Below are 27,384 nucleotides of genomic sequence, written 5' to 3' on the forward strand. Positions count from 1 at the left end.
GCTTTCCTTTCAAGCTCCCTGCTCCCCACCCAGCCCAAAATGTGTACTGGTGGATGCCACTGGGCTCCTACTTATCCCAAACAACTGTACTAAAAAAAGGTCAACATTATCTCCATAGGTATTTTTTTTATTATTATATTAGGGAGACACTTCAAAAATATTGTAAATGATATGGGTTCTGATTCTGGAAAGAGTACAGAGAAGAGCAACAAAGATGATTAGGGGACTGGAGGCTAGAACATATAAGGAACAGTTGCTGGAATTGGGTATGTCTAGTTTAACAAAGAGAAGGACGAGGGGAGACATGATAGCAGTGTTCCAATATCTCGGGGACTGCCACAAAGAAGAGGGAGTCAAGCTATTCTCCAAGGCGCCTGAAGGCAGGACAAGAAGCAACAGATGGAAATTGATCAAGGAGAGAAGCAACCTAGAACTAAGGAGAAACTTCCTGACAGTGAGAACAATTAATCAGTGGAACAGCTTGCCTCCAGAAGCAGTAAATGCTCCAACACTGGAAGTTTTTAAGAAGAGACTGGACAGCAATTTGTCCGAAATGGTGTAGGGTTTCCTGCCCGAGCAGGGGGTTGGACTAGATGACCTCCAAGGTCCCTTCCAACTTTACTATTATTATTATTATTATTATTATTATTATTATTATTATTATTATTATTATCGATCATCGCACAGTCAGCCAGATGTTCAGACTGGATTTGGCATTTGGTCTACCTATCGAGTCCTTACCCAGGACCTGGGATAGGCAGATGTGGATGTTTGATGGTATTACAGATATCGTCGCAGGATGGAAGCAGTTACTAGTAAGGCAGCCTTTTGCAATTGACTAATAGCGAATTTGTCAATGCCAATGGTGTTCAAGTGGTGCTCCAGTTGTTTTGGGATTGCACCCAAGGAGCCTATGACTATTGGTACTACCATTGCTTGCTTTTGCCACAGTCTTTCTATTTCTATTTGTAGGTCTTTGTATTTTGTTATCTTCTCCAGTTCTTTCTCTTCTATTCTGCTATCTCCAGGCACTGCCACATCCACTATCCAAACTTTTTTGTCTTTCTTATCGACAATTGTTAAGTCTGGGATGTTATGTTGCAGGTGCTTGTCTGTTTGAATTCTGAAGTCCCAGAGCAGTTTAATTTTATCATTTTCTATGACTGTCTCTATTTTATGATCCCACCAGTTTTTGCGTACAGGCAAATGATATTTTTTGCAGATCTTCCAATGCACCATTGTTGCTACTTTGTCATGCCGCTGCTTGTAGTCAGTCTGTGCAATCTTCTTGCAACAGCTTACCAAGTGGTCCACTGTTTCTTCAGCTTCTTTGCATAGGCGGAACTTACTGTCTGTTGCTGTCTTCTCAATTTTGACTTTGTATGCATTTGTCCTTAAGGCTTGGTATTGTGCAGCCAGAATTAGTCCCTCGGTCTCTTTCTTCAATTTTCCTGCTCTTAGCCATTGCCAGGTCTTGTTATTATCTGCTTTCCCAGCTATTTTTTTTCATGTATTGGCCATGTAGTGCTTTGTCTTCCCATGCCTCTATTCTGTTCTTCATTGGTCTTTCTTGTAGGCCAGTTTGGTCTCTCCAGTAGTCAGTAAGCCTTCCTGATATACTAATTTCAGTGCATCTTCATCATTGTTCTTCAGATATTCTTCCAAAGCCATTTTTTCTTCTTCAACCATCTGATGTACTTGTAGCATTCCACGCCACCTATTTGCCTTGGTAGATAAAGTCTATCAATGTCACTGCGTGGATGAAGGGCATGATTCATTGTCATTATTTTTCTGGTCTGCCTATCCATTGCTTTTAGTTCTGCTTGCGTCCAGTCCACTATTCCAGCTGTGACCTAATGACTGGGATTGCCCAGGTGTTGATTGCCTTTATGGTATTTCCTCCATTGAGTTTGGACTTTAAAATCTTCTTCACTCTCTTGATGTATTCACCTCTAATCTTTTTCTTGACTTCAGTGTGCTTGATGTTGTCAGCTTGAAGGATACCCAAGTATTTGTAGTAATCTTCCTCATCCAGACTCTTAATGTTATTTCCGTGGGGCATCTTGATTCCTTCAGTTTTCACTACTTTTCCTTGTTTGATAGTAAGTGTGAAACATTTGTCCAAGCCAAACTCCATAAAAATATCTTGGCTATATATACGGACAGTATTGAGCAGCGATTCTATTTCAGATGATGTTTTTCTATACAGCTTCAGATCATCCATGTAAAGGAGATGGGATAGTCTGGTAGATATTTTTGATGTTTGATAGCCATGTCCTGAGTTATTCAGTATTGTTGACAGAGGAAACAGTGCAATAACAAATAGTAATGGTGACAATGAATCTTCTTGAAATATTCCTCTCTTGATATTAACCTCTCCCAGTCTCTCACCATTGATCTGCAACTGTGTCTTCCATTGTGCCATCGATCTTTGCACAAATTTTCTGATGTTTCTACTGACTCCTGTTATTTCTAGGCACTTGATTATCCAGTCATGTTGTTGTTGTTGTTGTTGTTGTTGTTGTTGTTGTTATTATTATTATTATTATTATTATACTGGACAAAAAGGGGAAGGGAAGAATGGGAAGGCAGTAAGACTATGAAATGCGTCTATGAAGAAAGAATATTAATTATATTTACGAAGATTATCTATAGTGAGATCAAGGTGATGTAACATTATTGTTTAAGCCCTATCCCCCAAACAGATAATACAATCATAGTCTCTTCTTTCCATTTTAAGGGTCTTACCAATTTAAGTTTTCCAAACAACTGTTAATAATAATTCATTGTTAATTATATATTTCTGAAATATTCTTTTTTGTACTACTATTTCTTTATATAGAAACACATGGAGTTATTTAAGAAGAAGAACATATGAAACAAATAACCAATATTTATATTTCTAATACATTAGAGAGAATTATATCCTCAGTATTCTATTTCTCAATCACTAATGTTGAAAGGTTTAATTTATATGTCTTGGATATTTGCCAGGGGAAGCAAAATATAGCCATCTTTCAGAAATAGACATTCTGCTTACTAAATGAGCATTCAAAAGAAATTTCACTGCATATAAACATTGTGGGATAATCACTACAAATCTAGTATATAAAATACATTTGGTTTTCATTCTGCTCTGCAAAGCCACTATCTCTAGTTTCAAACTATTTAACTCACATATGATCATTTTTGATAGGAAAAACAGAAATACTAAACAGTTCTCAGAGTTCCATTTACTTCTAATTGCATCTAAAATATTTTACTGAGAAGTAATAAAATAAATTAGAAAAGGCTCTGATCAAATATTGCAGCTTAATGCAAGTAATCCTCAGCTTACAGCCATTTGTCTTGTGACCATTCAAAGTTACGACAAAAAATGGCTTGTGATTGTTTTGCACACTTATGACCACTGCAGCATCCCCATGGTCACATGATCAAAATTAGGGTGCTTGGCAACTGGCATGTATTTATGACAGTTGCACTGCCCTGCCAGCTACCGACAAGCAAAATCAATGGGGGAGGGCAGATTTCCTTAACAACTGCACGATTCACCTAACACTCACAGTGATCTGCTTAGCAACTGTGCCAAAAAAGGTCATAAAATGACACACAATTCACTCAGCAACTGCCTTGCTTAGGAATAAAAATGTGGAGCTCAATTGTAGTCAAGGATTACCTGCAGTTATTTATCACATTTGCCGATCTCACTATCTATATGATTCTAGGTGGTTAATAAAAGGTAAAAAGTTATCCTCTGTCATGCAAAACCATCATAAGCACTGTAATAGTTACCTGTAACAAACGTTGTCAGTACAAGGATTGTGCACTCGGACAATGACAAAGACGTGCTGAAAGTGAGAACGGATATTCTTTGGGCTGAAGGATTCGGCTCCAGGTTCTTGGAAAACTATTGTCACAATATCATTCCCAATGTGTCGTTTTCTTAACAGCTTTGGTCATGAAGACAAGAAATCCATGAGAATTAAAAGCATTAATATTGTTATAGAATGTAATTGTTTGCATTAGTTCATGTTTTAAAATGTAAAAACGCCTGATGGTTTTTTTAAAATTGTTCCTAAAATAAATAATGAAGAATGTATCAATATAAAACATTAATATAAATTAGTACTTGCAGTTTCCATAACAACCATTAAAGATCTACCTTAATGCAAAGAAATGTCTTTCCATGAGTAGATTTTGTTTCTAAAATTAAATTTACAATCATAAAAATGTTGTTATTATGTCTTTGTCTATTTATTTATTTATTCTAAATCTTTACAAAATGGTGACGTTTTTAATCTAGGCAATACTGTTCAATATATTAAAATTATGATTTAATTTTGGCAGACTTATCAATTTAATTAATTTTCTTTGTGCTTTTCAATTCCAGTTATATTTTCAAAAAATATTTCTCAGGAGAAAAAACCGTCAAGTTTCTTATATTTACAACAAAAGATATGTTTGATTTAACATGAAATCCAAACTATTAGATGTGAACAAAGTTAAACCCGTTACAAAACTTTTTCAAAATCCAGATATATATCTGTAAAATATGTATTTTTCTCAATTCAGTCCAAATAACATGTTAAGCATTTCAAAAAATATCCAAAGGAGAGCGGGGGAAGGTCAATTTTTGTCAAGATGACAAGTGTGACCGGGCAAAGATGATTTCTTTGGCTAACTACTTTTCTGCAGTTAGAAAGTTCTTTCCACCCCTCAGAACTGTTGACAAAATAGTACTTCAATCCTAGAAAAAGTCTTCTTTTACATAAAATCTTCCATAAATCTTGGTCCTAGCTCCTTAATACATTTTTATGGCTCACTACTATGCATAATCCATATTTTATCAAACTTTTGCACTACTGTAAAACTATGCTTTATAAATTGTGTTTCTAAAATTGTAAATTTTCTGGCTTTTGCTTTCAATTGTATAACATTTCACAAAATAGTCTCTTTGTCTCTTTCTCTCCATCTCCTTTTCTCTGCTAAAAATACTTTGGATTGAAGCCACAGCATATATGACAGGACACTGCAGAAAGTAGAAACATATGGAATTTGGAGCATATCCTGTCAGAGATTTCATAAATACTGCCATGGAGAATCAGCATATCATTCATAGTTTTTTATGGTGGAACAACAATATGAGCCCCACCCTGGCTCCATCAGATAAACAGTCTGCAAACAAATTAAACTACCATATGCTGATTATCCTGAGGCCTAGTTTGGTAATACTTGCAAAGAGCAGTAGGTCTCACAAAAATATCCAATTACTAGTGCAGATATCCACATGGAGAAGGTTGCTATTCTGTCAGTGTTATTCCACTGTTACTCTGAATATGCTCCAGGCCACATTTTATTCTTACAGTACAATGTCAGTAGTAAATATATTGGATGGATATGAACTTAAAAATCAAAATCAAATTTTAAATAGCACGAACATCCAACATTTCTGTAAATATGGTTTTCCAGAATGAGATAAACTTCAGCTTAGGTGATTGAAGTAAAGGGGAAAAAAATCTCCAAAACATCTACACTGGGGTAAAAAGTTCTACACACTCTTTCTTTTAATCCCCAAATTAGTTTTATCCTATGGTGCCATTTTTGTTGCCCATTCAGATTTGCTTATTTATTTAGATATTTTAAAGAGATACACTAGTATAAATGAAATCTGTCTAATCAGTGATAAAAACGGAATGTACTGAAAACAGAAAAAAATAGTTCCCACCTCCTTTTCATGGCTTCATCACAGAATAAATTATGAGATACAAGAGAGCCAAATATTTGTTTCAGTTAGTCGAGTTGGGCAAAAAAGTAATTTAATGTAAAGTCTGAAATAAGCAATTAATTATTCTGATTATTCAAGTAGTTCCTACCTGTTGTTTGTTGTTGGGTGTATATGGCAACATTGTAGAAACATGAAACATGATTTCATAGTCTTTATATGTTGTATAAAGAGAGTGGGTACCAGTTGAATCAGCTGCAAATAAATAATATAAAGAAAAGGTCTAATTTATTATTATTATAAATAACACAATTCACAAGATTGTAAAGATACATTTAAGCACAAAATCCATGTAATGTTTATTCTAAAGCAAAATAAGAAATAGAAGTATTACTTATTTTTAATTTTATATATTTTAATATATTATGTTTTATACACATTATAAATTCTAAGGGTTGCCAGAAAAACGAAAAAGATACTCAAAGGTGGATATGCTAGAAACCATATAACTATATAATGCAGAGGTTTTTGCAGTACTTTTCTTACAATAAATATTATATGCTTACCTATTATCATTATAAAATAGAACTAAACTAGTGTTATGTCTTTGCAGGTGTCATTTCAACATTAACCTTTTGTTCTGTATAATAAACTATTTTTTAAATTGAGATGATTTATTTAGATTTACTTCATCCTATCATTAGTGTTACAGATAAATTACCATATCTGTATGCCATCAATATCATAGGTAAATTCACATATTCAAACCAGGTTTAGCATGTTTTCTAAGTTGTCCTCTTTGCAATAAATGCTAGTAATGAGAATTTGATACTTCTTCTCAATGCACCTATGTTAATACTGTCTGGTATCCAGACTTTAAAAACTTTGCTATCAGAAGCGAACCATACTTTCCATGACAAAGGGAAAGGAAACTAAAATTCCATCAATCTTTTTTATGAAATAAAATATTGATAACTGGAAATAAATGCAAACTACAGATATAGTTTTATTTGGAATGATTAATATGTTATCATTTTATAGCTATATATTCACATGTATTTTACTAGATTTTTTTTATTTTTAAGTATGGGTCAACATTTAAATTTAGTAATTTATCTAACAATGAGTATATGTCCAGAATATCTTTGAGTGATATATTTGGTGAGATTTATGAAGTCATTTTAGGAAACACCTTCATGATTATCTCTTGAGAATTAGTGAACACATGAAAACCTCAAAATAGACCTTGCTTGGAAAATGAGATACAGGTAGTCCTTGATTTACACTCATTTGTTCAATGACTGTTTAAAATTATGGAGATGCTGAATGAAGGGATATACAACCAGTCCCCAAAGCTATAGCTATTGAAGCACCTCCATGAGCACATGACCAAAATTCAGGCACTTGGCAACCTGTCCACATTTACAACCACAGGATGCTTTCCCACCCGCCTATCTCCCTGATTTTGCTCTTTTGGCACCTTGCTGCCATAGTTTATCTTCATCATCTTCTTACTCACACTGCTGACCAAGCATGCCTGGCCTAGTCCTCAGTGAGACAGCTGCAAACCACACAAGGCTTTCTTCCCAGGGTTGCACATAGCGGTTTCCTTGCAAGGCCTAGGAAAGATGGCCTCTCTTGGCCAGCAGCTGCCTTGTGAAGAGCCAGGGTGGGCATCCTTGTAAGCAGCAGGAATAAGAACATGGTGAAGGTCAGCTGGGGGGGTAAAGCACAGGACAGCAGGGACCATGGAGTACAGGGTGGTGATGATGAGTGTGGCTGGGACTGGGCTGGTGTGCCTGATGTTTCCTGAGTTGGCTCCAGCATTGTGCTAGGGGGTGGCTAGTGCTTCCCAGGGACTACTGCTTTGCTCTCCTTATTTTCATACTCATTATTTTCATTATTCTGAACAAAACAAATGCAGTCTTACTCTTTGTGTCTAGCTGGGCACGATACTTTTCAAACCCTTTAAGTCTAACCCGTTCTCCCAACAACTGAAGAAATTCTTCAAAGGCTGGGCCTGCTGATTCATTATTGTACATTTCCTCTTCTGTGCTTTGTCCAGACTTGCAGTACATGATTCCCACTTTCAGCTGATAGCTTAACTGTAAATACAAATAGAAGCACAAGTTTGCATTCTTGTATTATCTGTGCTGCATCAAGAAGTACAAAGCTATTCCTTTCAAAATTTATCTCTGTTTTCCGTAATAAGAAAGCTGAGTGAAAAAAACAAAAATGACAAGGTTCTATATATTTACTATGCTGTATTTCAAATTGCTCCACAAAATAATTCAGAGACCATTGGCATTCCCAATTCCAAATTTCACACACAAAAAAGAAAAATACAAAAGAAAAAAGTTTGTAGCCTCACTACTTTAAATCCTAGGTTTGAAAACATTGCTTTATTTATTTCAGAATTTATAATAATTTTTGTTAAAAGATAAATTTGAAGTTAAATACACAAAACAAGATGACCATTAATCTGATCCTGTCAAATCGATGGCAAGAATTCTTGAAATGTCAATTTATAAACAGCTTATATGTTAAAGTATGTAATTTAAGGTAATTAAATAATCAAGTTTTCCTCATCTAACTATATTACTACATAAAATTTACTAAAATAATGCTTACAATTGAAGTGAGTAACAAATGACAGTGTAAAGAAATCTTTTCATCAGGTAATCTTTTCATCATTAAAAAGCTACCAAAAACTGTAATATGGAAAATAGATTAGCCAATGTACTACTACCTTCTCACTAACCGCTGAGTTCTCACAAAAGCACCTGGTTTATTTATGATCACTTTATTATATCTGCTTCAATTATTATTATGCTATTTAGTATTATTATGCTATATTGACAGAACTAGAAGGATAAAGTCTAAGGAGATTCTCAGTCATCCAGGTCATAGTTGTTCCAAAGGTGTTTTTTCAAGAGGCAACTGGATTTCCTTGTTTTTCTTGGAAGATGTTTCGCTTCTCATCCAAGAAGCTTCTTTCAAAGATGCTTCTTGGATGAGAAGCAAAACAACTTCCAAGAAAAACAAGGAAATCCAGTTGCCTTTTGAAAAAACACCTTTAGAAGGATAAAGGCACAGAAAAGAAGCTGAACTTTACGGAACAAAAAGAAAATATATTTATATCTAAAACAGACATTCAGTTAAAATGGGGAAAAACATTTGGAAAAGTCACAGTAGATTAAGTATGTGTGCTTGTGGTCTATGTGTGTATGCAGAGAAACTCAGTGAATTCCTGTTAAAATAGGTTTCTAATGTTCTGGCAGAGCCAAATATTGTTCCCCATTCTGAATACTCTTCAGAACCCTAGTCATCAACTTGTCAGGGACCAAGATACAATATATTGTAATAAAATCTGTTCTGTCTTCAATTTCAGAATGCACAACCCCGAGATGCCTAAAATCTACTCACTATGACAGGATGCCTCTCCCAACTTTACAAGGCTTGAAGTTTTGATTGGCCTTTTGGCCATACACAAAAAGCTCATAGAGCCAATGAGTTAAAGATGTCATATATTGCTTATAAAAAAGGAAAATAAGTAAACATTTTAAAAATTTGTTTTCAAACAGAGGATCTCAAAAATGAGGAAAAAAATCTCTTGATTTTTTTTCCCCATATACCTGTGCTAGAGAAAGAAGCATTCCCAGTACAACTTATTTTTTCAAGGAACATACTATATTAACATCTCCCAAATTGCCTCAGGTTCTCAATAATAACACTTGCATCATATATTGGACAAGCTTCAACTTTTTCATTTTCATCTACTCTTAAACTGATGATCACATATTGAGAATGCTAGTGATTCTTAAGTCCAAAAATCTGGATAGTCTCCCCTATTTCTAAAATTAGCATAAAAACCAAAATGGTCTCATGTAATATTCCATAAGCCAAAATAGTATGTTAGCACTGTTTTATGAAGAAAACTTTTTGGAAAGAAAGAGATTCTGAAATAATTATGCAGCTCTAATTTTTCTGGCAGCTCAGATAGATTCTAAAATTGATTAAAACAAAGGCTGTTGAAAACAACAAGCTAATCAAAATGATAACATTGTTCCTGTTCATCTCCTGAAAGGGTTAATTCAACACAGCACAAAGGCAGAGAACACATCTATGTCATTAGTTTTATCCCAAAATACCTGAATTGAATGCATTAACTGCAGAGCTTTGATTAATATGATAGAATTACAACTTTAAATTAATGTTTTACAAGCAGTACTAAGAACCTAATGAAGTTCATTGTTAAAATATATTGCGATAGTAGCTCAAATGTCATAGGTAGAAAGGCATAACTTTGAATCAGTTTCCTATGCAATGTCTTGCAGCAATGTATGAAGAAAATACTTTTTAATCTGTTTAAATAGAAATGTAAATGTTCGTTTGTTGAAAATCTTAAATCTCCGAAAGTTCTTCACCGATTGCTTTGAAATTTTGACACAACGTTACATTCAAATACGCGCGTGTTTTTATATACCTATATTATATAGATGTCACACCTGTGACAGGTAAAACATGCTTTTTTTCAAAAACAGCGCCACCTGTTGGACGTAAAAGCAACACACGCTACATGCGCTTTCTCTTTTCTTTCCTTTCCATTTCACTAGACTGAGCCACAGCAACACGTGACCAGGTACAGCTAGTTGATAATATAATTAAAATACGTTATTTGTTTAAAACGACTTGTATCTTTATCTCTATCTTAGAATATTTAGCTCCTCTATGTATCTGATTAAGTTATTTGAGAGCAAACTAATTCCTGAAATGTCTTATTCTTTAACATCAATATATGATGGCCTTATATAACATTTTTAAGCTAAACAAAAAACCCCCAACAATTTGTTATTATAAGACTAAACAACTAAAAACCAAATACGTGCAGTTTAAATCTTACCCCTTGTTCGTCAAGTTTCATAAGCTGCTCTGTGACTTTAGGTGTATTGAAAGCCAACCTCAGGCAATGGATGTTTAGTTCAGGAACCACATGTTCTAGGACTTCTTTCAAGGGCAACCCTCTGGCTGTGCAATGCTTTGCAGTTGAAGGTATTGCATCTTCCAAGACAGTACCTCTTAGTGTTGTAAGCTAGAAATAAAAAAAAAAAAAATTATATACCAAGTTGTGAGGAAAATGTGTTAATAATACACAGTATTAGCAATAGTAATAGTTTTTTTTTAATTCTCCCACAAAGTATCAACTTAAATGGGATAGGACAATTAAAAAATGTATTACTAATTAAGATGCACATTTGCTTTTTTTTTCTGCTTAGTGATAATAAAAGTAGTCTTTGACTTATATCCACCACTGAGTCCAGGATTATGATAAAAAGTCATGGCCGTTGTTAAGGGAAGAACCCGTGTGATTGGCTCGCTCAATGATCACAATCCCTGTTCTCCCTTTTGCAGTCATTAAGCAATTACACAGGGTGTTAAGCAGAACATGGGATGCCTTGGGGGGAGGCCCTGGGACGTCTGGTGCATGCCCAGGCATGCCCTGCAGCATCTGCCCAGCTCATATAGATCCGGTGCTGGGCCTTTATTCTTCATAATCATGACTTAAGCATTCTTGCCATCAAACAGCACTGTCCTTAATGCAGAACATATTAAGCTGTAGTAATGGTACACCTTTTTATATTTGCATAAAGGAAAGACACAAAATAACAAAAACAAAACAACATTTTCATAAGACTTTAGGTTTGTGTCCTAAAGTGTTAAGCAAACTTTCTTAGGTGCTGGGCAAATATTTGCTCATTTTTCCAGTCTGAATTAGACCAAGGCAGGTTCCTTACAGGAGAGCCCTTTTAAGGATTATGTATTAATAGAAAAACAACTAACCTACCTCTGCTCATAAAAGATAAAGCTGTCCCACATAAAAAACAGAGAAGCTCTTATTAAATATCACAGCCACCATTTTGACAGTTTTGCTGTACTGTTGTCTGCCGGCACCCCCACTAAAAGTAAGCACGAGATAAACTGAGCCTGGTTTGTTCTCCATCTTTTAAGTGGCCACAAACTACTAGGAAAAGTGGCATTTGATCACAAGGCAAGAAGGCATGGAGAAATGTTTCCCCTTTTGCAAGTTGAGCATCCAAGAAGGGACAGGAAAGGAGAAAGGAAAGAGGAAAGACAAAGAAAAAAGGAAAGAGGAGAAGAGAATAAGAAAGGAAAAAGAAGGAAAGAGGGGGAAGGAAGAAGGAAGAAAGGAGAATAAAGAGGGAGGGAAAAAGAAGAAAGGGGAAGAAGGAAGGGAGGGAGGGAGGGGATTACAATGAGAGGGAAGGTCTGAGGGAAGTGCTGTCTTAGCATTTGGCCATCAGCAGCCCTGCTGCCCTTTTGCTATCCCCTTGTCTCCTCATCTTGATCTCTCCTGATGGTCTCCCATCCTATTGCTGAGGATACTTTAATTACAAAGCCAGGTTTCCTCATATGAAGAGAGAGTGGGCCTTCCTCTGACTCACATACTTTGCCCTCCCATACACATCATGGCCAAGGAGAGCAAGAACAGCAGCAGCAGCTTCGAGGAGGAGATAAGCGCAGCAGGGTGCCCTCTTGGGATAGCAGGGCTGGGCTGGGCTGTGGGGTCCCAGTGCCCTGGGAGCTTGAGGACTAGGCTGGATCCCCCCAGCCCCGCCCAGACCACACAGGTGCCCCCCAACACAAGCAATGTTGAGCTGGCCACACCCACCCTGACCACACCCCTGACCACGCCCCCCAGACCCCCCGAGGTCAACCACAACCCTGATCTGGCCCTCAGTGAAATTGAGTTTGACACCCCTGCCTTACATTATGTAAAAACTGCCCTTATTTTTCCAGTGTATATATCCACAGCTATCATCATAGGATAACATAGTTTATGATTACCTCCCCCCCATTCAAAGGCTGCCACTTCACATCACCTGTGTGAGATTTCTGCTGAGTACTGTTAGAAAAACAATTCATTGGATTTTTAATTAGGTTATTTCTTATTCTTTTTCCTCAAAACATAAAATAACCATGTATAAGAGCATGTTGGATGACAAGAATCTTGGGATATTTAATTCCAATGCTGTATAAATTGAGAAAATGCTTTGTATAGGAACCACCTCTCTTTAATAAATCTTCTCTGAGTTTTATAAAATGCACAACAGTTTGCATAATATTAATTTACTGACAGCAATTATCCTCCCAATGTTTAGGCATGTGATTTTATAAGAAGTCCAGCACAGAAATCAAATTTCTTATTTCTTTACAGCCCAGGCATCGCTTACCTCACTGGTTCTGAAAATAATGCGGTAGCTAAACTGGGAACCATTTTCTTTTATTTCCTCAGGTTTTTCTCTTCTGATGCTGACAGCTACGGGACCAAGGTTTTCATCTGCCCCAAAGTAGTTCCAGTGTTCTTGTGCAATTAAAATCAAACACGTATTTGGGGATGGAGGTGGACAAATGAAAGGATAATTATGTTTCATAAAAGAAGGATACATATTGTTATCACAATATTTCTAGGTTTTAAAATTAGTTCAGACAGAACAATTTTGCTTTGAACACAAGTTCCAACTAAGCATAGACACAAAAACATAACATATTAACATGTGGATCAGGCAATCAGAATTAAACCTGAGCACCATCTAGAGATTTTTTTACTTCAATTGTATCAAACTCAGAAATATCTACAATTATGATCAACTGGCTTCATGTTCCATTGTAAAATTCCATGGTATATTGTTTTTTCAAGTATGTTCATTCGAAAATACTCTAATCTAAAACCATCTTTCCTTTTATTCTTCCTTTTTTAATATACCAAGCCAAACATTCCTAGGTATGCATACAGTATAATAAAACATAAAACACTTAAAATAAAACATATAATAAAACATTCAAACCAAAGGCAATGAACTATCATTATTTGACAACTACCAAAATAGTTCCATTTCAGATGGAATTCGATTCAGGTCCAACTCATTTTGACTTGAAAAACTAAACTGGTCAGACCTAATTGATAGTTTTATGGGTAAAAAATAAGAAACACCAGACTACTGATCACAATGGAACATTGAAAACATAATCTCACAAGTAGGTAGCAGCAAAGAGTTCCCATATTTTTGTTAAAAAATAAATGGATATGTCTTATAGTCACTAGGACTATAAAGTAAACTCAAAAGACATTTTACACTACAGATAGAGAATAATGTTGATGATACTCTGTTTATATAATAATAAGAGCAAGTTCTGTTCCTAGAACAATAAGAGTAATGTATGTACAACTGCTTTTTTTTTAAATGAAAAAATAGAAGTCTGTTTCACAAGTTTAAATCTACAGGTATTTGCAGTCCTTCTCAAAGATGTATATTTCATTATCACACTGAATGACACAAACTCTTCTTAAAATCGTACATGTTTTTTATACAAATAGTCCTTGACTAGGACCATTTATTCAATGATTGTCCAAATTTACAACAGCATTGAATCGATGGTGGTTACAATTGTCAAGAGTTTTGGCTGCCCCAGCACCTCTGTAGTCATGTGATCATAATCTGAATGATTGTCAACCTGTTCACAACTATGATCAATTGCCAAGAGTGCTGTGATCAAATGATCGCCTTTTGCAACTTTCCATGCTGCCTTCCCCAGAAAGTCAAAGGGTGAATCATTGGGGTAAGTCTTCCCTATCTAAACAATCTCTCAATGCCCCTCTGTGTTCACACATTTGTGGAACCCTATCTCCCTGAACTGTGCAGATCCCCTTGCATATCTTCACACATTCTCCCCAACCTATGAAGTATATTTCACACACCCTTGCCTATCTGCAGAGCATCTCTCATGCATCCTTGCCAACTGTCTCCCACACTCAGACCCACCCACCTTGTCTCTCCCTCCCTCCCCCCCCACCCCCCCAGCACCCACACTATCTTGTGGGCCTGGGACTTGCAACTTCCAACCAGCTTCCTCACTGATTTTGGTTGTGGGAAGCTAAGAGGAAGTTGCCTCACATAATGAAGTGCTTAGTGACAGAAATTTCCATCCCGATTGCTATTATAAGTCAAGGACTATTTATAATGTTAAGCTTTTAATGATTGTAATATTAAAAATCATTTTGAATATTTTTTTAGCTTGCTGTGCGCTACCCAGAGTCACTTGTTTATGAGATGGGCAGCCATATGAATCTGATGAATGAATGAATAAATAAATAAATAAATAAAATCTCTCTTTCCCTTCCCATGTGGTTCAAGAACTAAAAGGCTTCTGCTTTTATTTAAATCCAGATCAAGAGTTGTGGCCGTTATTAACAAGCCACTTTAAAACACATCATCTTTAAACAGTTGTTTCTGAGGCTAGCCTCAAATTATATTAACCATAGTTAAAGTTAAGTACAATTCCCAGTCCAAGCTACATAATAACTTCACAGCAGAAAGCTTTCACAGTGAAAGCTTCTGGAAAAGAGAAAGATGAGAAAGAATGCAAGCCTATAAGGAAAACAAGTCCTTCTAGCTCTGCCATAAATAATATTGCAGTACTTCTTGCTCAGTATTAAAATAAGAAATGCCAAATTTGTAATATGTGTCATAAACTACAAGTAGCATATAATAGATCTGTGTAAGGATTTACTCTGATAAAGAACTTTACATTGGAAAGAGGTGGCATGATTTGACTTAATGAGTTACTATGTGCCTCAATGGGCATTTTCAAAAGTCTGGAAAGACTTGAAAATGCTAGTGAGGCTTGTGAAGTTTAACTGCTTTTCTTTTCCTTTTCCTTTTAAAGAAATGAGCAGCCTACTATGCTTCTCTCAAATCTTTGCCAAAGCACAACATGCCACAGAAGATTTGTACAGCCCTTAGTAGATAAATAAACACTGTGCATCAAAGCAGTTCTTAGGTGAATGTTGAGCACACAGCAACATTTCCAAAGTAGTTAATAACGACTCACCTTTCTGATAGAAGAATTTCCGATAGTAATATGCACCGAGATCCACATGTTCAACAATGTACCTCTTAGCTCTGTCCAAGTGCAACACCAGATTTTCCTTGGGTGCTTCAAGTACTGCCACTCCCGCATTTGTGCAATGAGAGCTAAGAGTAGACTCAAAAGAGGCACTTTCACAGCCACTAAAGGATCCAGAGTTAGATTTGGTGAGACTGATATTTCTTTCTCCTTCCCCACCGATCTCATTACGAAAATACGGACAACTCAACACAAGATCATTGCTTTTGTCATCTCCCTGGTCCACATTTAAAGTTCCTTTGGAATTCAGTTCTTCTGTACTACCCATAGGGGAATTAAAACTTGCAGAATGGGATAATGGTCCAGAAGCTAACGATGCAACCGCAGCAGCAGAAGCTCCAGTAGTTGTGTTCCTTCTTTTTATAACATTATTCCGGTTAACTGCCACTTCATTTAAATCAAATAATATACTCTGAACATCATAATGAGCAAAACATTTGGGGCAAATCCAAGGCTTGACACTATCCTCTGATCTGCTGTCTTCTAGATCTGAAGTCTTTCCAAGATCTCCCTCACCTTTGGCATTACGCAGCTTGCGAAAAATAGAAGAATCTCCTGTCTCTGATTTTGAACGCCTCTTCAGTGGTTTCTCCCTTTCTTTAAAGAATCGAAGGTTCTCTCTGTGAGTAATGGGTCCATCTATGACATCCAAAGAAAATCCTGAACCTTTACTTCCACTAGCTATAAGGAGTTCACCGAATTTGCTGGAGGCTGAACCTCTTTGATTAGACTTTTCATCTTTATAATCTTTTAACAAGTCAAAAAAACCTTCCCCTGAGGTACCCTGCTTATCTATTGAGGAGGTGCTGCCATATTCTCTGTGCAGTGATGGTCCTGATTTGTAACTGGGTGAGATGCATTCATCATAACTATCCACATCAAGCTCACTTAGGGTGATGTCACTATTACTACGCTGTCTTATTCTACGAAGAGCTTTTCTTGGGGAGCTGTGGTAACCATCAGGTGTAAGAAATCTAGAATCTAAGTTCTCAGATTGTCTTGCTTTGCTTTTAAGTGTGTTTTGGATACTCTTTAACATGACAGAATCACTACTGTTCAAATTAATTGAACTTCCCTGACTACCCGGGCTACTTTTTGAGGACATACTATCCAGACAGCTTGACGTATCCATTTCTTGACTTGATCTACTGTTTTCTTTGACATTCTCCTTCCTTGGAGGCCAGTCTGCAATCCTTGCTCTAACTCCCATTTTAGGAACTCCAGGTGTGGAAGTAAGATGATGTGATCCTTCATTGCGTGGAGGGCCCACTGGAGCCATCACTGAAGATCCCAAGCTACCATTCTGTGACCTAAAGCGTCTCATATAAAAGTCATCTGAATGTATCTTAGGGGTAACATCTGATATTCCGGTGGCAACAGCCCTTTCAGTCTGGGACCGTTTCAAGCTGGTCATTATTGGAAAGTGTGTTTAGTCTCAGTAAGCTCCAAAGGAAAATACACTCATTGCTGCCTTTTAAATGTAAAACTCTATTTTGGAGAAGATCCTCCAGAAAGTATAACGGGTGCATGAGATCACAGTTGTGATCATTTAATTTAGTGGCAAATGGTCTAAAGATGCTGTTCTTCAGTCACTTTTCACTTCTTCGGAATTGAAATTTATCCATTTTATCAAGCAGTCATCTTTCCCAAAATCAAAAATACTGAGGGCCAAAGCTTCAATATTCACTTTAAACCTAAGGTAAATAAAGAAATACATAGAACAATTAATCATTGCATAAAATAAGTTATAAAAAATAGAAAAGAAGTATACTACTTTCTCAGTATATTTTGCCATATATATAGTGAAAATGTAGAAGATAGCTGATATCTTACAGTCTTTATAAAGAAAATGTATTTTTAATAAAGCTGTATTACTATGATACTGTTCATCTTTCCTATAACCTATCTTTATCTTCTTATGACTATAACTTTGCTGCTTATATCTTACAATTTATCGGGTTGTAAGTATCCTAGTATGATTATGTTGTTTGCTTAGCTAGTACTCTTTGACAGGAGTTCTCAATCTTGGCAACTTTAAGACTTGTGGACTTCAACTCCCAGAATTCCTCAATCAGCTTTGCTGGCTGAGGAATTCTGGGAGTTGAAGTCCACAAGTCTTAAAGTTGCCAAAGTTGAGGACTCCTGCTCTATGACTATCACTAAGTGTTGCATCTTATGATTTATGATGAAGTGTTGTATATCACAACTTAAGATAATGTAGTTTCATATTGTATATGATCACGATTATCACTATTACCTGTATGTACATTGAGAGCTTATGCACCGGAGACACTTGGCCAATAAAGAATTCTATTTTTTTAATATTTAAACTAGATAGTTATAGAAAGTGTGCTACCATTTCAAATATAACAGATAGCTTAGTATGAATGAACCACATCCTAAAGTAATGCTGTGCAAGTCAATTTTTTCATAATGCACTTCCCCATTTATTTATTTTTTACTTTCCCCCTTTTATACCATCCCCATATCAGATGTTATTTTTAAATAGATTGTGGAGGAGGAGAGAGGAGGCTGTTGAAGCAACATGGGAATATAAAAGGCCTGCTTTAGGGCCAGTTCTCCTAACTTTGGAATCTGGTATGGTACAGCCATTGTTGAGCAACGTGTCATCAGCACTAGACACAGTCATTTTTATTCTTTCAGGTCTTTTCATTATTAATAATCTTTAATGTTAATATGAGATTGCTAATTTCTTACTGCTACTTTTACAATTTATCATTTTATTCTTTATTTTGTTTGTTCTGTTTTGTATGTTTTATTAATAAATTAATATTTATTAATATCTATTTAATATTTGGTTTTCGTAATTATTATGTATGAATTAAATACAAGAAAAATATATACAAGTTCAGTGAGCAGTTAGCTAATGACAGCGAAAAAGCTCCCTCAGAGTCAAATTACATGTTAAGAAAAACTTGCAAAAATTTAAAAAATGTAAATAGAGGCTGATGGCAGACAAAGAGATAGAATCTTTCTCGTATAAACTCAACAAAAATCTCCCTGTTACCCTAAAGACGCTTTCTTATAAACATGACAAATAATTACATTTTTTAAAAAAAGGCAATTATTGCCTTTGAGAAATTAATGAACTTTTTGAACTTAAATACTATATAAGAAGATATAGAGCAGTGGTGGCGAACCTATGGCACGGGTGCCAGAGGCAGCACTCGGAGCCCTCTCTGTGGGCACATGTGCCGTTGTCCCAGCTTTGCCTCCCCCACAACCCCTTCCTCACCAGCAGCCCCCCTGGAGGAGAGTCGCCCCCGAGCATGATCCACGCGGAGCAGTGCAGCCAAGGACATGGCAGCCAGACAGCGTAGACAAGACTCTGCCCTCATGTATGTTGCTTTACTAATGAGAGCCTTTATAATTTTTTTTTTTTTTTGGCTATCCAGAATTGCACAGTTGATGCTGGGGGACGTGGGCAGAGGGTGTGGCCGCCATGGCGCTGCTGGGCGATCTGCGGCGGGCCTGGAGGCGGTGAATGGCCCTGCGGGCAAGTGGGGTGGGGGCATGGCAGGGGGTGGATTGGGGGCAGGGCCAATTTTTGGGCACTCGGTCTCTAAAAGGTTCGCCATCACTGATATAGAGGCTGTAAGCTTGATTAGCTGGGATTGTACTCAAAATAAGATGAATTTCTACCAATGCCATTTCTAAATGGAATTCTGTGGGTTAGCTCTAGGTTTAGAATCATCCTCAGGAAGATGACTTCAATGGCTTCTTAATTTGTCCCTCTCATCTCTCTGTGTTACCAAGAATCATCAAATGGGTACTGGGAGGGAGGGGAGGGAAAGCAGACTCAAGCACCTGTCTTAAAATTGCAACCTTTCCCCCATCTGACATGGAGACATTTCAGAAAGAAGCCAGACTTCCTGTTCGTCCTTTTGCTGTTAGGTAATGGTTTCCTGGAAAAGGGAAAATTAGAACTAGATATGGAATGCCTTTGCCTTTAATTTTAATACTTTAAAACTCACCAACCACCTCTATCCCCCATTTATTGCAATTCTGGATAGCCAAATATATATATATATATATATATATAAAGGCTCTCATTAGTAAAACAGCATACATGTCTGATGTTTCGCTTGCTTGTGCAATGATGTGGGGCAGTAATATGAATTACTGATTAACTTCCACTGATGTTTCAGATACAAACATGCATTCTAAAAAACACTGTTAAGAATAAAAAAAATCAGAATTATTTTCTAGGCTTGCATCCGTAGAAATGCATTTTGTATGTGTAACCGAGTTCTTCTTATCTCTTTACCAGTGTGGGTGGCTTCATGAACATCCTATAGACTGGCTCCTAAGGCCTGGATATATTCTAGAACAGGTTGGGGTGTAACACATGGCTGAAATCAAGCAGCAAATGAAAGTATTCGAAGTGTTTCTATTTTTATCCATAGTTATACTGATCTAAAAAAAATGTCTGAAAGAGAAAACTTTTAAAAATCTTGTTATGTCTTTCCATAGAGGAATAAGTTGTCACCTTGCAACAGACCTGGCCGAAGCCATTTTCCTCGTTTCTGGTTGCCACAAGATGGGAGGGGGGAAACTCGCAGTTCTGTTCTAATTGGTCTCATGTATCGGAACTATGGCATAAGTCAGTGGTGGCAAACCTATGGCACAGGTGCCAGAGGTGGCACTCGGAGCCCTGTCTGTGGGCACACATGCTGTTGCCCCAGCCTCGCCTCCCCCTGTGACCCCATCTCTTCAGCACCCCCCCCTGAGCGTGGCCCACACAGAGCAGCGCATCCAAGGACATGGCAGCCAGGCAGCATAGACAAGACTCTGCCCTCATAACCCATCGTGCACAGTTGATGTTGCAGGGCGCGGGCAGAGGGCGTGACCGCCATAGAGCTGCTGGGCTGCCTGGGCGATCTGCGGGCAGGTGGGGCAGGGGATGGGGGGGGTGGAGCGGGGGAAGGGTAGGGGTGGGGCCAATTTTGGGGCACTTGGTCTCTAAAAGATTCACCATCACTGGAATAAGTTTTCTGTACTCAAGATTTCTTGTACATTAAAATACGACTGTAAGAAACAAGGTATCTGTTTAATTCTGTTTATCTGTTTAATTCTAATTTTCACAGATGCTGAAATTAAAACTAAAAGAACACAACCTTTTCCTTCATCACACTGCTCCTAAATTGAACATAAAATGCTATATTGTTCTTTTAAAGAGCTTTAACAACAAAACACCACCTCCACAAATGCACCCTGGCAGGGAGTAGACAAAGACAAGAGGATGTCAGCATAAAATCCTATAGTGCTGTATACACCCTTTAATACAAAAGAGAGAGAGAGAGAGGCTCCTATTCAGACAACCAACCAATTACAGAACAAATGGCCTTCAAATACCTACCAAGTCTACGTATGCAAAGATGCTGCTGAACTAGCACCATGTTGACGAAGCAGCATTGTGTACAAATCAAAGATTCTGGCAGATCTAGGGAAACTAGCATTTGTGTGAGTCTCTTCCCATAAGTAACAACTGGCTTCTTCCATAGTAATTAAAACTCTAGGAAGAACATTTTCTGCCTCTAATGTTCACCCCATCTTAATGGAGAATTCTAAAATTAGCATACTGCAGAAAAGGGTAGCAGAGGACAGACAAGACTCATAATTGCTGCAATATTTTTGTTGTAGGCCCATAGGTCTTAAAGTGTGATGCAATATTCACATACTTTCAAATTTTCATTGTATCATATCATATCTACTCTGGCAACAGCTAGATTGTTATCAAGTTAATCAAACAATCCATCTTTAACTAAGAAGCCAGTTTACTCTCAGCTTGAAACAGCGAATAAGAAAGCTCCAAAATTTTAATTTTTACTTTCAGAAAAGCTATTAATTTCTGCTACACAATTCAGATTTTTAAAACTTAAGTTAGCAAAAGTTTTGTTTTATTATAAGTGACACTAGAGGCAGTCCTCCTTTACAGGAGTCCGCTAAAGGACTCCATCGCTAAGTGATATGGTTGCTAAGCGAAACATCAAATAACTGTTGAGAATTTACAATATCATTTCCCATTCAGTCATTCAGTGAGTAACCACAGATAATTAAATGAGACATTACATGACTGTGCCTTGTGATTTTACTCCCAGCTTCTCATTGATTTTGCTTCAACTGTTGAAAACAAGTTTTGAAGCAAGAAAATGGCAATTACATGACCATGGGATACCGTGATGGTTGTAAATGCAAGCACATTGTGTTACTATAGTCCTAAGAACATCTGAAAATCTGGCCTAAAATCTTACCTGTATGAGGAACTTTGGTGTTGATAAATTAAACAGAACTTTCAAGAGTCAAAAGGAAAAGCTTCTTTATGATGGGATACTTATCACCTATCTCACATTTTTCTTTCATACGTAGAAAATACGAAAGCCCAGTTACAGAAAGATCCCCATCTTCCATTTATTACAGTAATACCATTTAATAATGGATATTATTTCTCTTCTGGAAAGCTCAGAATAGCCAGTTCCAAATTAGACAATGACCATTATTATGAACATAATGCATATATATGTATCTCACATTGATAGGTAGGTAATAGGTAGGTAGACAGACAGACAGACAGACAGACAGACATGCACATTTTTCATCATTTCTCTGACATGGATATAGCAAATTTTAGGAACTAAAAATAGAGAAAAATTAGAAAGACGAAAATAGTAATTGAAATTTCATTTAAATTCTTTTGGTTTTCCCTAGTTGATGACAAAAATTCTTTCTGTTTCCCAGTTCATTTATCTGTATGCTATTAAAAGTGCTCCTTTGATGTTTCTTTTCCACTGCCAAAGCATCAATTCTGCCTCTCTGAATGGAACACCTATTCTTTTTAAAAATTCCTTCCTATAAGTAGGTAGATACAAAGTATAGTAACATGTCCGTGCATGTTTGTATGGTTTCACTTTTACTCAGCTTCATTTTAAATGTAAATATAGAAGTTAAACTACAAGAGGCTATTTCCAATTCCAAAGTTATGTTAGGATTTAATGAAGGAGTACTTTGTTCAAAATGAATCTGCCTATCCTGTTAGATCAAAGGCACCCAACCTTTTGGATACCAGGGATCGGTTGTATGGAGAAAGATTTTTCCACAGACCAGAGTGGACATGGTTTCGTGTACTACCTGCATCCAGTGGGTGAGGCTTCACTCATTTGTGTGGCCCGGTTGTTGGTATACCGCGGCCTGGTGCCAGTCCATGGACTGGGGGTTGGGGACCCATGTGTTAGATCATCTGGGTGCTTGTGCATGGCCCATCAACATGCAAAACTAAGAGGTATATGGATAAGAAAAGCCTTCTCTATGGCTAAAGTGAGGGGAAAAATATTTTATCTCCTGCTGATTTTGTATGTTTGCCCACTGACAAAGAAATCATCATTCTATATTTGTAATGGTAGGTTTATTTTAACAGTGAGAGACAGAATAACAATAAGTATTTGATCCTCTATTATTCAGCAAGATTTCTGGCTCCCAGGTGTCTTTTATACAGATAACAAGCTGAGATTAGGAGCACTCTCTTAAAGGGAGTGCTCCAAATCTCAGCTTGTTACCTGTATAAAAGACACTTGTCCACAGAAGCAAGCAATCAATCAATCAGATTCCAAATTCTCCACCATGGCCAAGACAAAAGAGCTGTCCAAGGATGTCAGGGACAAGACTGTAGACCTTCACAAGGCTAGAATGGGCTATAAGACAGGGGTGTCAAATTCTCAACGTCGCGTGATGTGTCGCAACATATTGGGACTTTTTTTCCATTGCCAGTAGTGGGGTGGGCACGATTTTGGCATGACACATCTGGCCCGTGGGCCGGCAGTTTGACACCCCTGCTATAAGACTATGACCAAGCAGTTTGGTGAAAAGCTAACAACAGTTGGTGGGATCATTCACAAATGAAAGAAACACAAAATAACTGTCAGTCTTCCTCAGTCGGGGGCTCCATGCAAGATCTCACCTTGTGGAGTTTCAATGAACATGAGAATGGTGAGGAATCAGCCCAGAACTACACGGGAGGAACTTGTCAATGATCTCAAGGCAGCTGGGACCATAGTCGCCAAGAAAACAATTGGTAATACACTACGCCATGAAGGACTGAAATCCTGCAGCGCAGGTCCCCCTGCTCAAGAAAGCATATGTACAGGCCCATCTGAAGTTTGCAAATGAACATCTGAATGATTCAGAGAACTGGGTGAAAGTGTTGTAGGCAGTTGAGACCAAAATCAAGCTCTTTGGCATCACCTCAACTCGCCGTGTTTGGAGGAGGAATGCAACCTATGACCCCAAGAACACCATCTCCACCATCAAACATGGAGGTTGAAACATTATGCTTTGGGGGTGTTTTTCTGCCAAGGACAGGACAACTTCACTGCATCAAAGGAATGATTGACAGGGCTGTGCACCGTCAAATCTTGGGCGAGAACCTCCTTCCCTCAGGACATTGAAAATGGGTCATGAATGGGTATTTCAGCATGACAATGACCAAAAACACACAGCCAAGGCAACAAAGAAGTGGCTCAAAAAGAAGCATATTAAGGTCCTGGAGTGGCCTAGCCAGTATCCAGACCTTAACACCATAGAAAATCTGTGGGAAGGAGCTGAAGGTTCAAGCTGTCAAATGTCAGCCTCGCACTCTTAATGACTTGGAGAGGATCTGCAAAGAGGAGTGGGACAAAATCCCTCCTGAGATGTGTGCAAATCTGGTGGCCAATTACAAGAAACATCTGACCTCTGTGATTGCCAACAAGGGTTTTGCCACCAAATACTAAGTCATGTTTTGTGAAGGGGTCAAACGCTTATTTCACACATTAAAATGCAAATCAATTTATAACTTTTTTGAAATGCGTTTTTCTGGATTTTTTTGTTGTTATTCTGTCTCTCACTGTTAAAATAAACCTACCGTTACAATTATAGACTGATCATTTCTTTGTCACTGGCCAAATGTACAAAATCAGCAGGGGATCAAATAACTTTTTTCTTCGCTGTACTTTGATACCATGGAATATGCTGCCGCAGAAATATATTTAATTCCCCCATTCCATTTTCCATCTAAATGGACTTTAGTTTTATTATTATTATTTTTCATTAAATGTCACTTTTATTTATATTACATTATGGTATGGGCATAGACAATTTGGCATCACTTTTAATGTTTATGCTGTTGGATATACTGATTCATGTGACTGGGGCAGTATAAAACTGCATCAAATAAATAAATATTTAATGAATATTCAGTGAAATGGCCAATAGTAAAGTGTATAGAATACTGTGTGCTTGCATGTGTATACATACTCATACACACATTCACATACATACTATACATACGGACATGAATACAGATGATTCATACAGGATATCCTAAAGAAATGGACTCCAATGATTAAGTAATGGATGCTATGGCATAAGTGACACTGAGAACAGATGAATTCTGCAATTCTATATACTGATTCCTGTTTTATAGGCAAATACTAGATCCTTTGCCTTCAGTCTGGGAACACTATTGTTCTTTTTAAAAAATAAAATAAAATAAAGGTAATTCTGAATGAATTCACAGTCTTATTTCCTCTAAATATAAAAAACTAATAAGCTGCTATAATTTATCTGAGGAATTATGGAACTGCATGCTGGGCTACAAACATCTCTGGTGTGATCCAGGACACCTTTTCTTATCTCCTCAAACAAAATGTTCAGCTAACAGGCAGCCAGAAACAGGTTGCTGCATATTTTTTTACCTGTAAAAATGCTGACTTTCTTTACTTGAAACCTGTGAGACATCTGTAGCACAAGAATAGTAAAGGGGGAGTGTGCTCTTTAGTTACTCATTCTGGTTGTACTTTTCTGAGGATATTGGAAACATTAAGAACAGAAATATTTTTTGCTAATGGAGCTTTACAGTCCATTTCCCCAACACACAAAAATGGTGAAACCCAAGAAATAAAGTGATCTTCAGTGTTAGCTATCAGATTTTGTTATAGCAAAACTAAAATAAAATATAAATGTGTCTTTCTTTGGATCATTTTGCGAGAAATAGCACTGGCTAAACAAACAAGAGAAGAAACAAATATTTTTGAAGAATCTTTAGTTAAAAAGAATTTTAGTCACGTTTGATTAGCTATATCAAGTATTCGTTTATTCTGGATTTTAAGATTAAAATAGCATGCATTGTTTGAATTTTAAAAAATGCAAACATGAAAATGAATGTCATAATAAAGTTCTAAGTTCCAGCTGAATACTACTGTACCAAAGGCATTTAAACTATCATGGAAATACTGACTTGTGAACCTAACCTTTAGTATAATATATTGAAAGTTTTAATGTATCTAAGACTAGGGTCGCTCTTGATAAATGTTAAAAGCAAAGAAGCAAAGCAGAATAAAATCATCCAAGTTTAAGACTACTACTATCAGCTATTTGCAGTGCAACATATGTCTCATAACACTTTGAACACTGTAAAGAAATTTACTGCAGTTTATATTATGAAAATGGTATCATTGATTGATTGATGCAATACTTTTAGTGGAATACAAGGTAAATATAAAACTGAAGAGCTATGTAAAAACTTATGATTGATTTGCAGACTCCAAATAACATCATAAAGTGATAGTTTGTTTTTAATTCCTCAGTCTAGAAACCAAGAAATTATAAATTTCTACTCTACTCTACTCTACTCTACTCTACTCTACTCTACTCTACTCTACTTCTATTCTATGTACAAAGACACTCATATTAATACAAAAATTAAATCTGTATAAAATTTATTAACACAAAATAAGAAAATGGGGTTGATTGTCCTCAAAACTGGTTTTGGAGTTTTCTAATTATATGGAAACAAAAGCACCACAATTCACAGGGCATTGCATATAGCAGGGTTTTTCAACCAGTGGTATGGGTACCACCTGTGGTACATTGGCACCTGGCAGGTGGTACACGACCATCCTAGAAAAGTAGTAGCAGGGGAGGGGAATGAGCTGAACCAGTGGCAGCACCGCACAAGCCTGAGCGAGAGATGGCTGGAGCTGCAGGGCTGTCAGGACTCAGCGGAAGCACCAGGATCAGTGCCGCTTTCCAGCTGACCGGTGCTTCTTCGGGGCTGTCAGAGCTCAGTGGAAGCACCAGAATCAGCGCCAGGCTCCAGCTGGAGCTCAGCGCTGATCCTGGTGCTTCTGCTGAGCCCTGAAGAAGCATCAATCAGCTGGAAAGCAGCTCTGATCCTGGCACTTCTGCTGAGCCTAGAAGAAGCGCCGATCACCTGGAATGTTGCAGCATCTCCAGGGTCTTGTGATTTACATTCAGATGCTTGGCAACTGATTCATATTTATGATGGTCATAGTGTCCCAGGGTCATGTGAAGTGACCAAAACCTGCTGCAACCACCCAGCATATGGGGGGAATAAAAACCAACACCCCCCACCCCACCCCCGCTGCCAATAGTCAACAGAAATACTCACAACAATGAAAACCTCGGACAGGAGGAAGAGCACCGCCGGGTGGGCAAGCAGGTGTCTTGCTCGGCTGTGGCTTGGGGGGGGGGCACTTTTTTCAGTGCCATTGTAACTTCGAACAGTCACTAAGCAAACTGTTGTAAGTCGAGGACTACCTGTACTTTATCACCTTTTTTTTGGTCATCAGGTTTTTGACACCTTGCTAGGCGACTGGTGG

The 27,384-nt window shown here is 37.3% G+C and overlaps 1 protein-coding gene across 5 annotated transcripts in view; it reads right to left on the reverse strand.

Moving 5' to 3' along the window:
* Positions 1–27,384, reverse strand: part of SIPA1L1 (signal induced proliferation associated 1 like 1) — a 162,183-nt gene that overhangs the window by 43,414 nt on the left and 91,385 nt on the right. For all 5 annotated transcript variants that reach the window (XM_039334177.1, XM_039334187.1, XM_039334196.1 and 2 more), the window contains 6 exons: positions 15,635–17,403; positions 12,976–13,106; positions 10,626–10,814; positions 7,653–7,827; positions 5,874–5,977; positions 3,793–3,950 (listed from right to left, as the gene is read on the reverse strand). In XM_039334177.1, coding sequence (XP_039190111.1) covers positions 3,793–3,950; positions 5,874–5,977; positions 7,653–7,827; positions 10,626–10,814; positions 12,976–13,106; positions 15,635–17,123 — 2,246 coding nt within the window. In that variant the 5' untranslated portion in view covers positions 17,124–17,403. The remainder of the gene's footprint in view (positions 1–3,792; positions 3,951–5,873; positions 5,978–7,652; positions 7,828–10,625; positions 10,815–12,975; positions 13,107–15,634; positions 17,404–27,384) is intronic.

The sequence above is a fragment of the Crotalus tigris genome, unplaced genomic scaffold (assembly GCF_016545835.1).
Source record: "Crotalus tigris isolate CLP2741 ecotype Arizona unplaced genomic scaffold, ASM1654583v1 scf7180000017545.3456711, whole genome shotgun sequence".
NCBI classification, from domain to species: domain Eukaryota; kingdom Metazoa; phylum Chordata; class Lepidosauria; order Squamata; family Viperidae; genus Crotalus; species Crotalus tigris.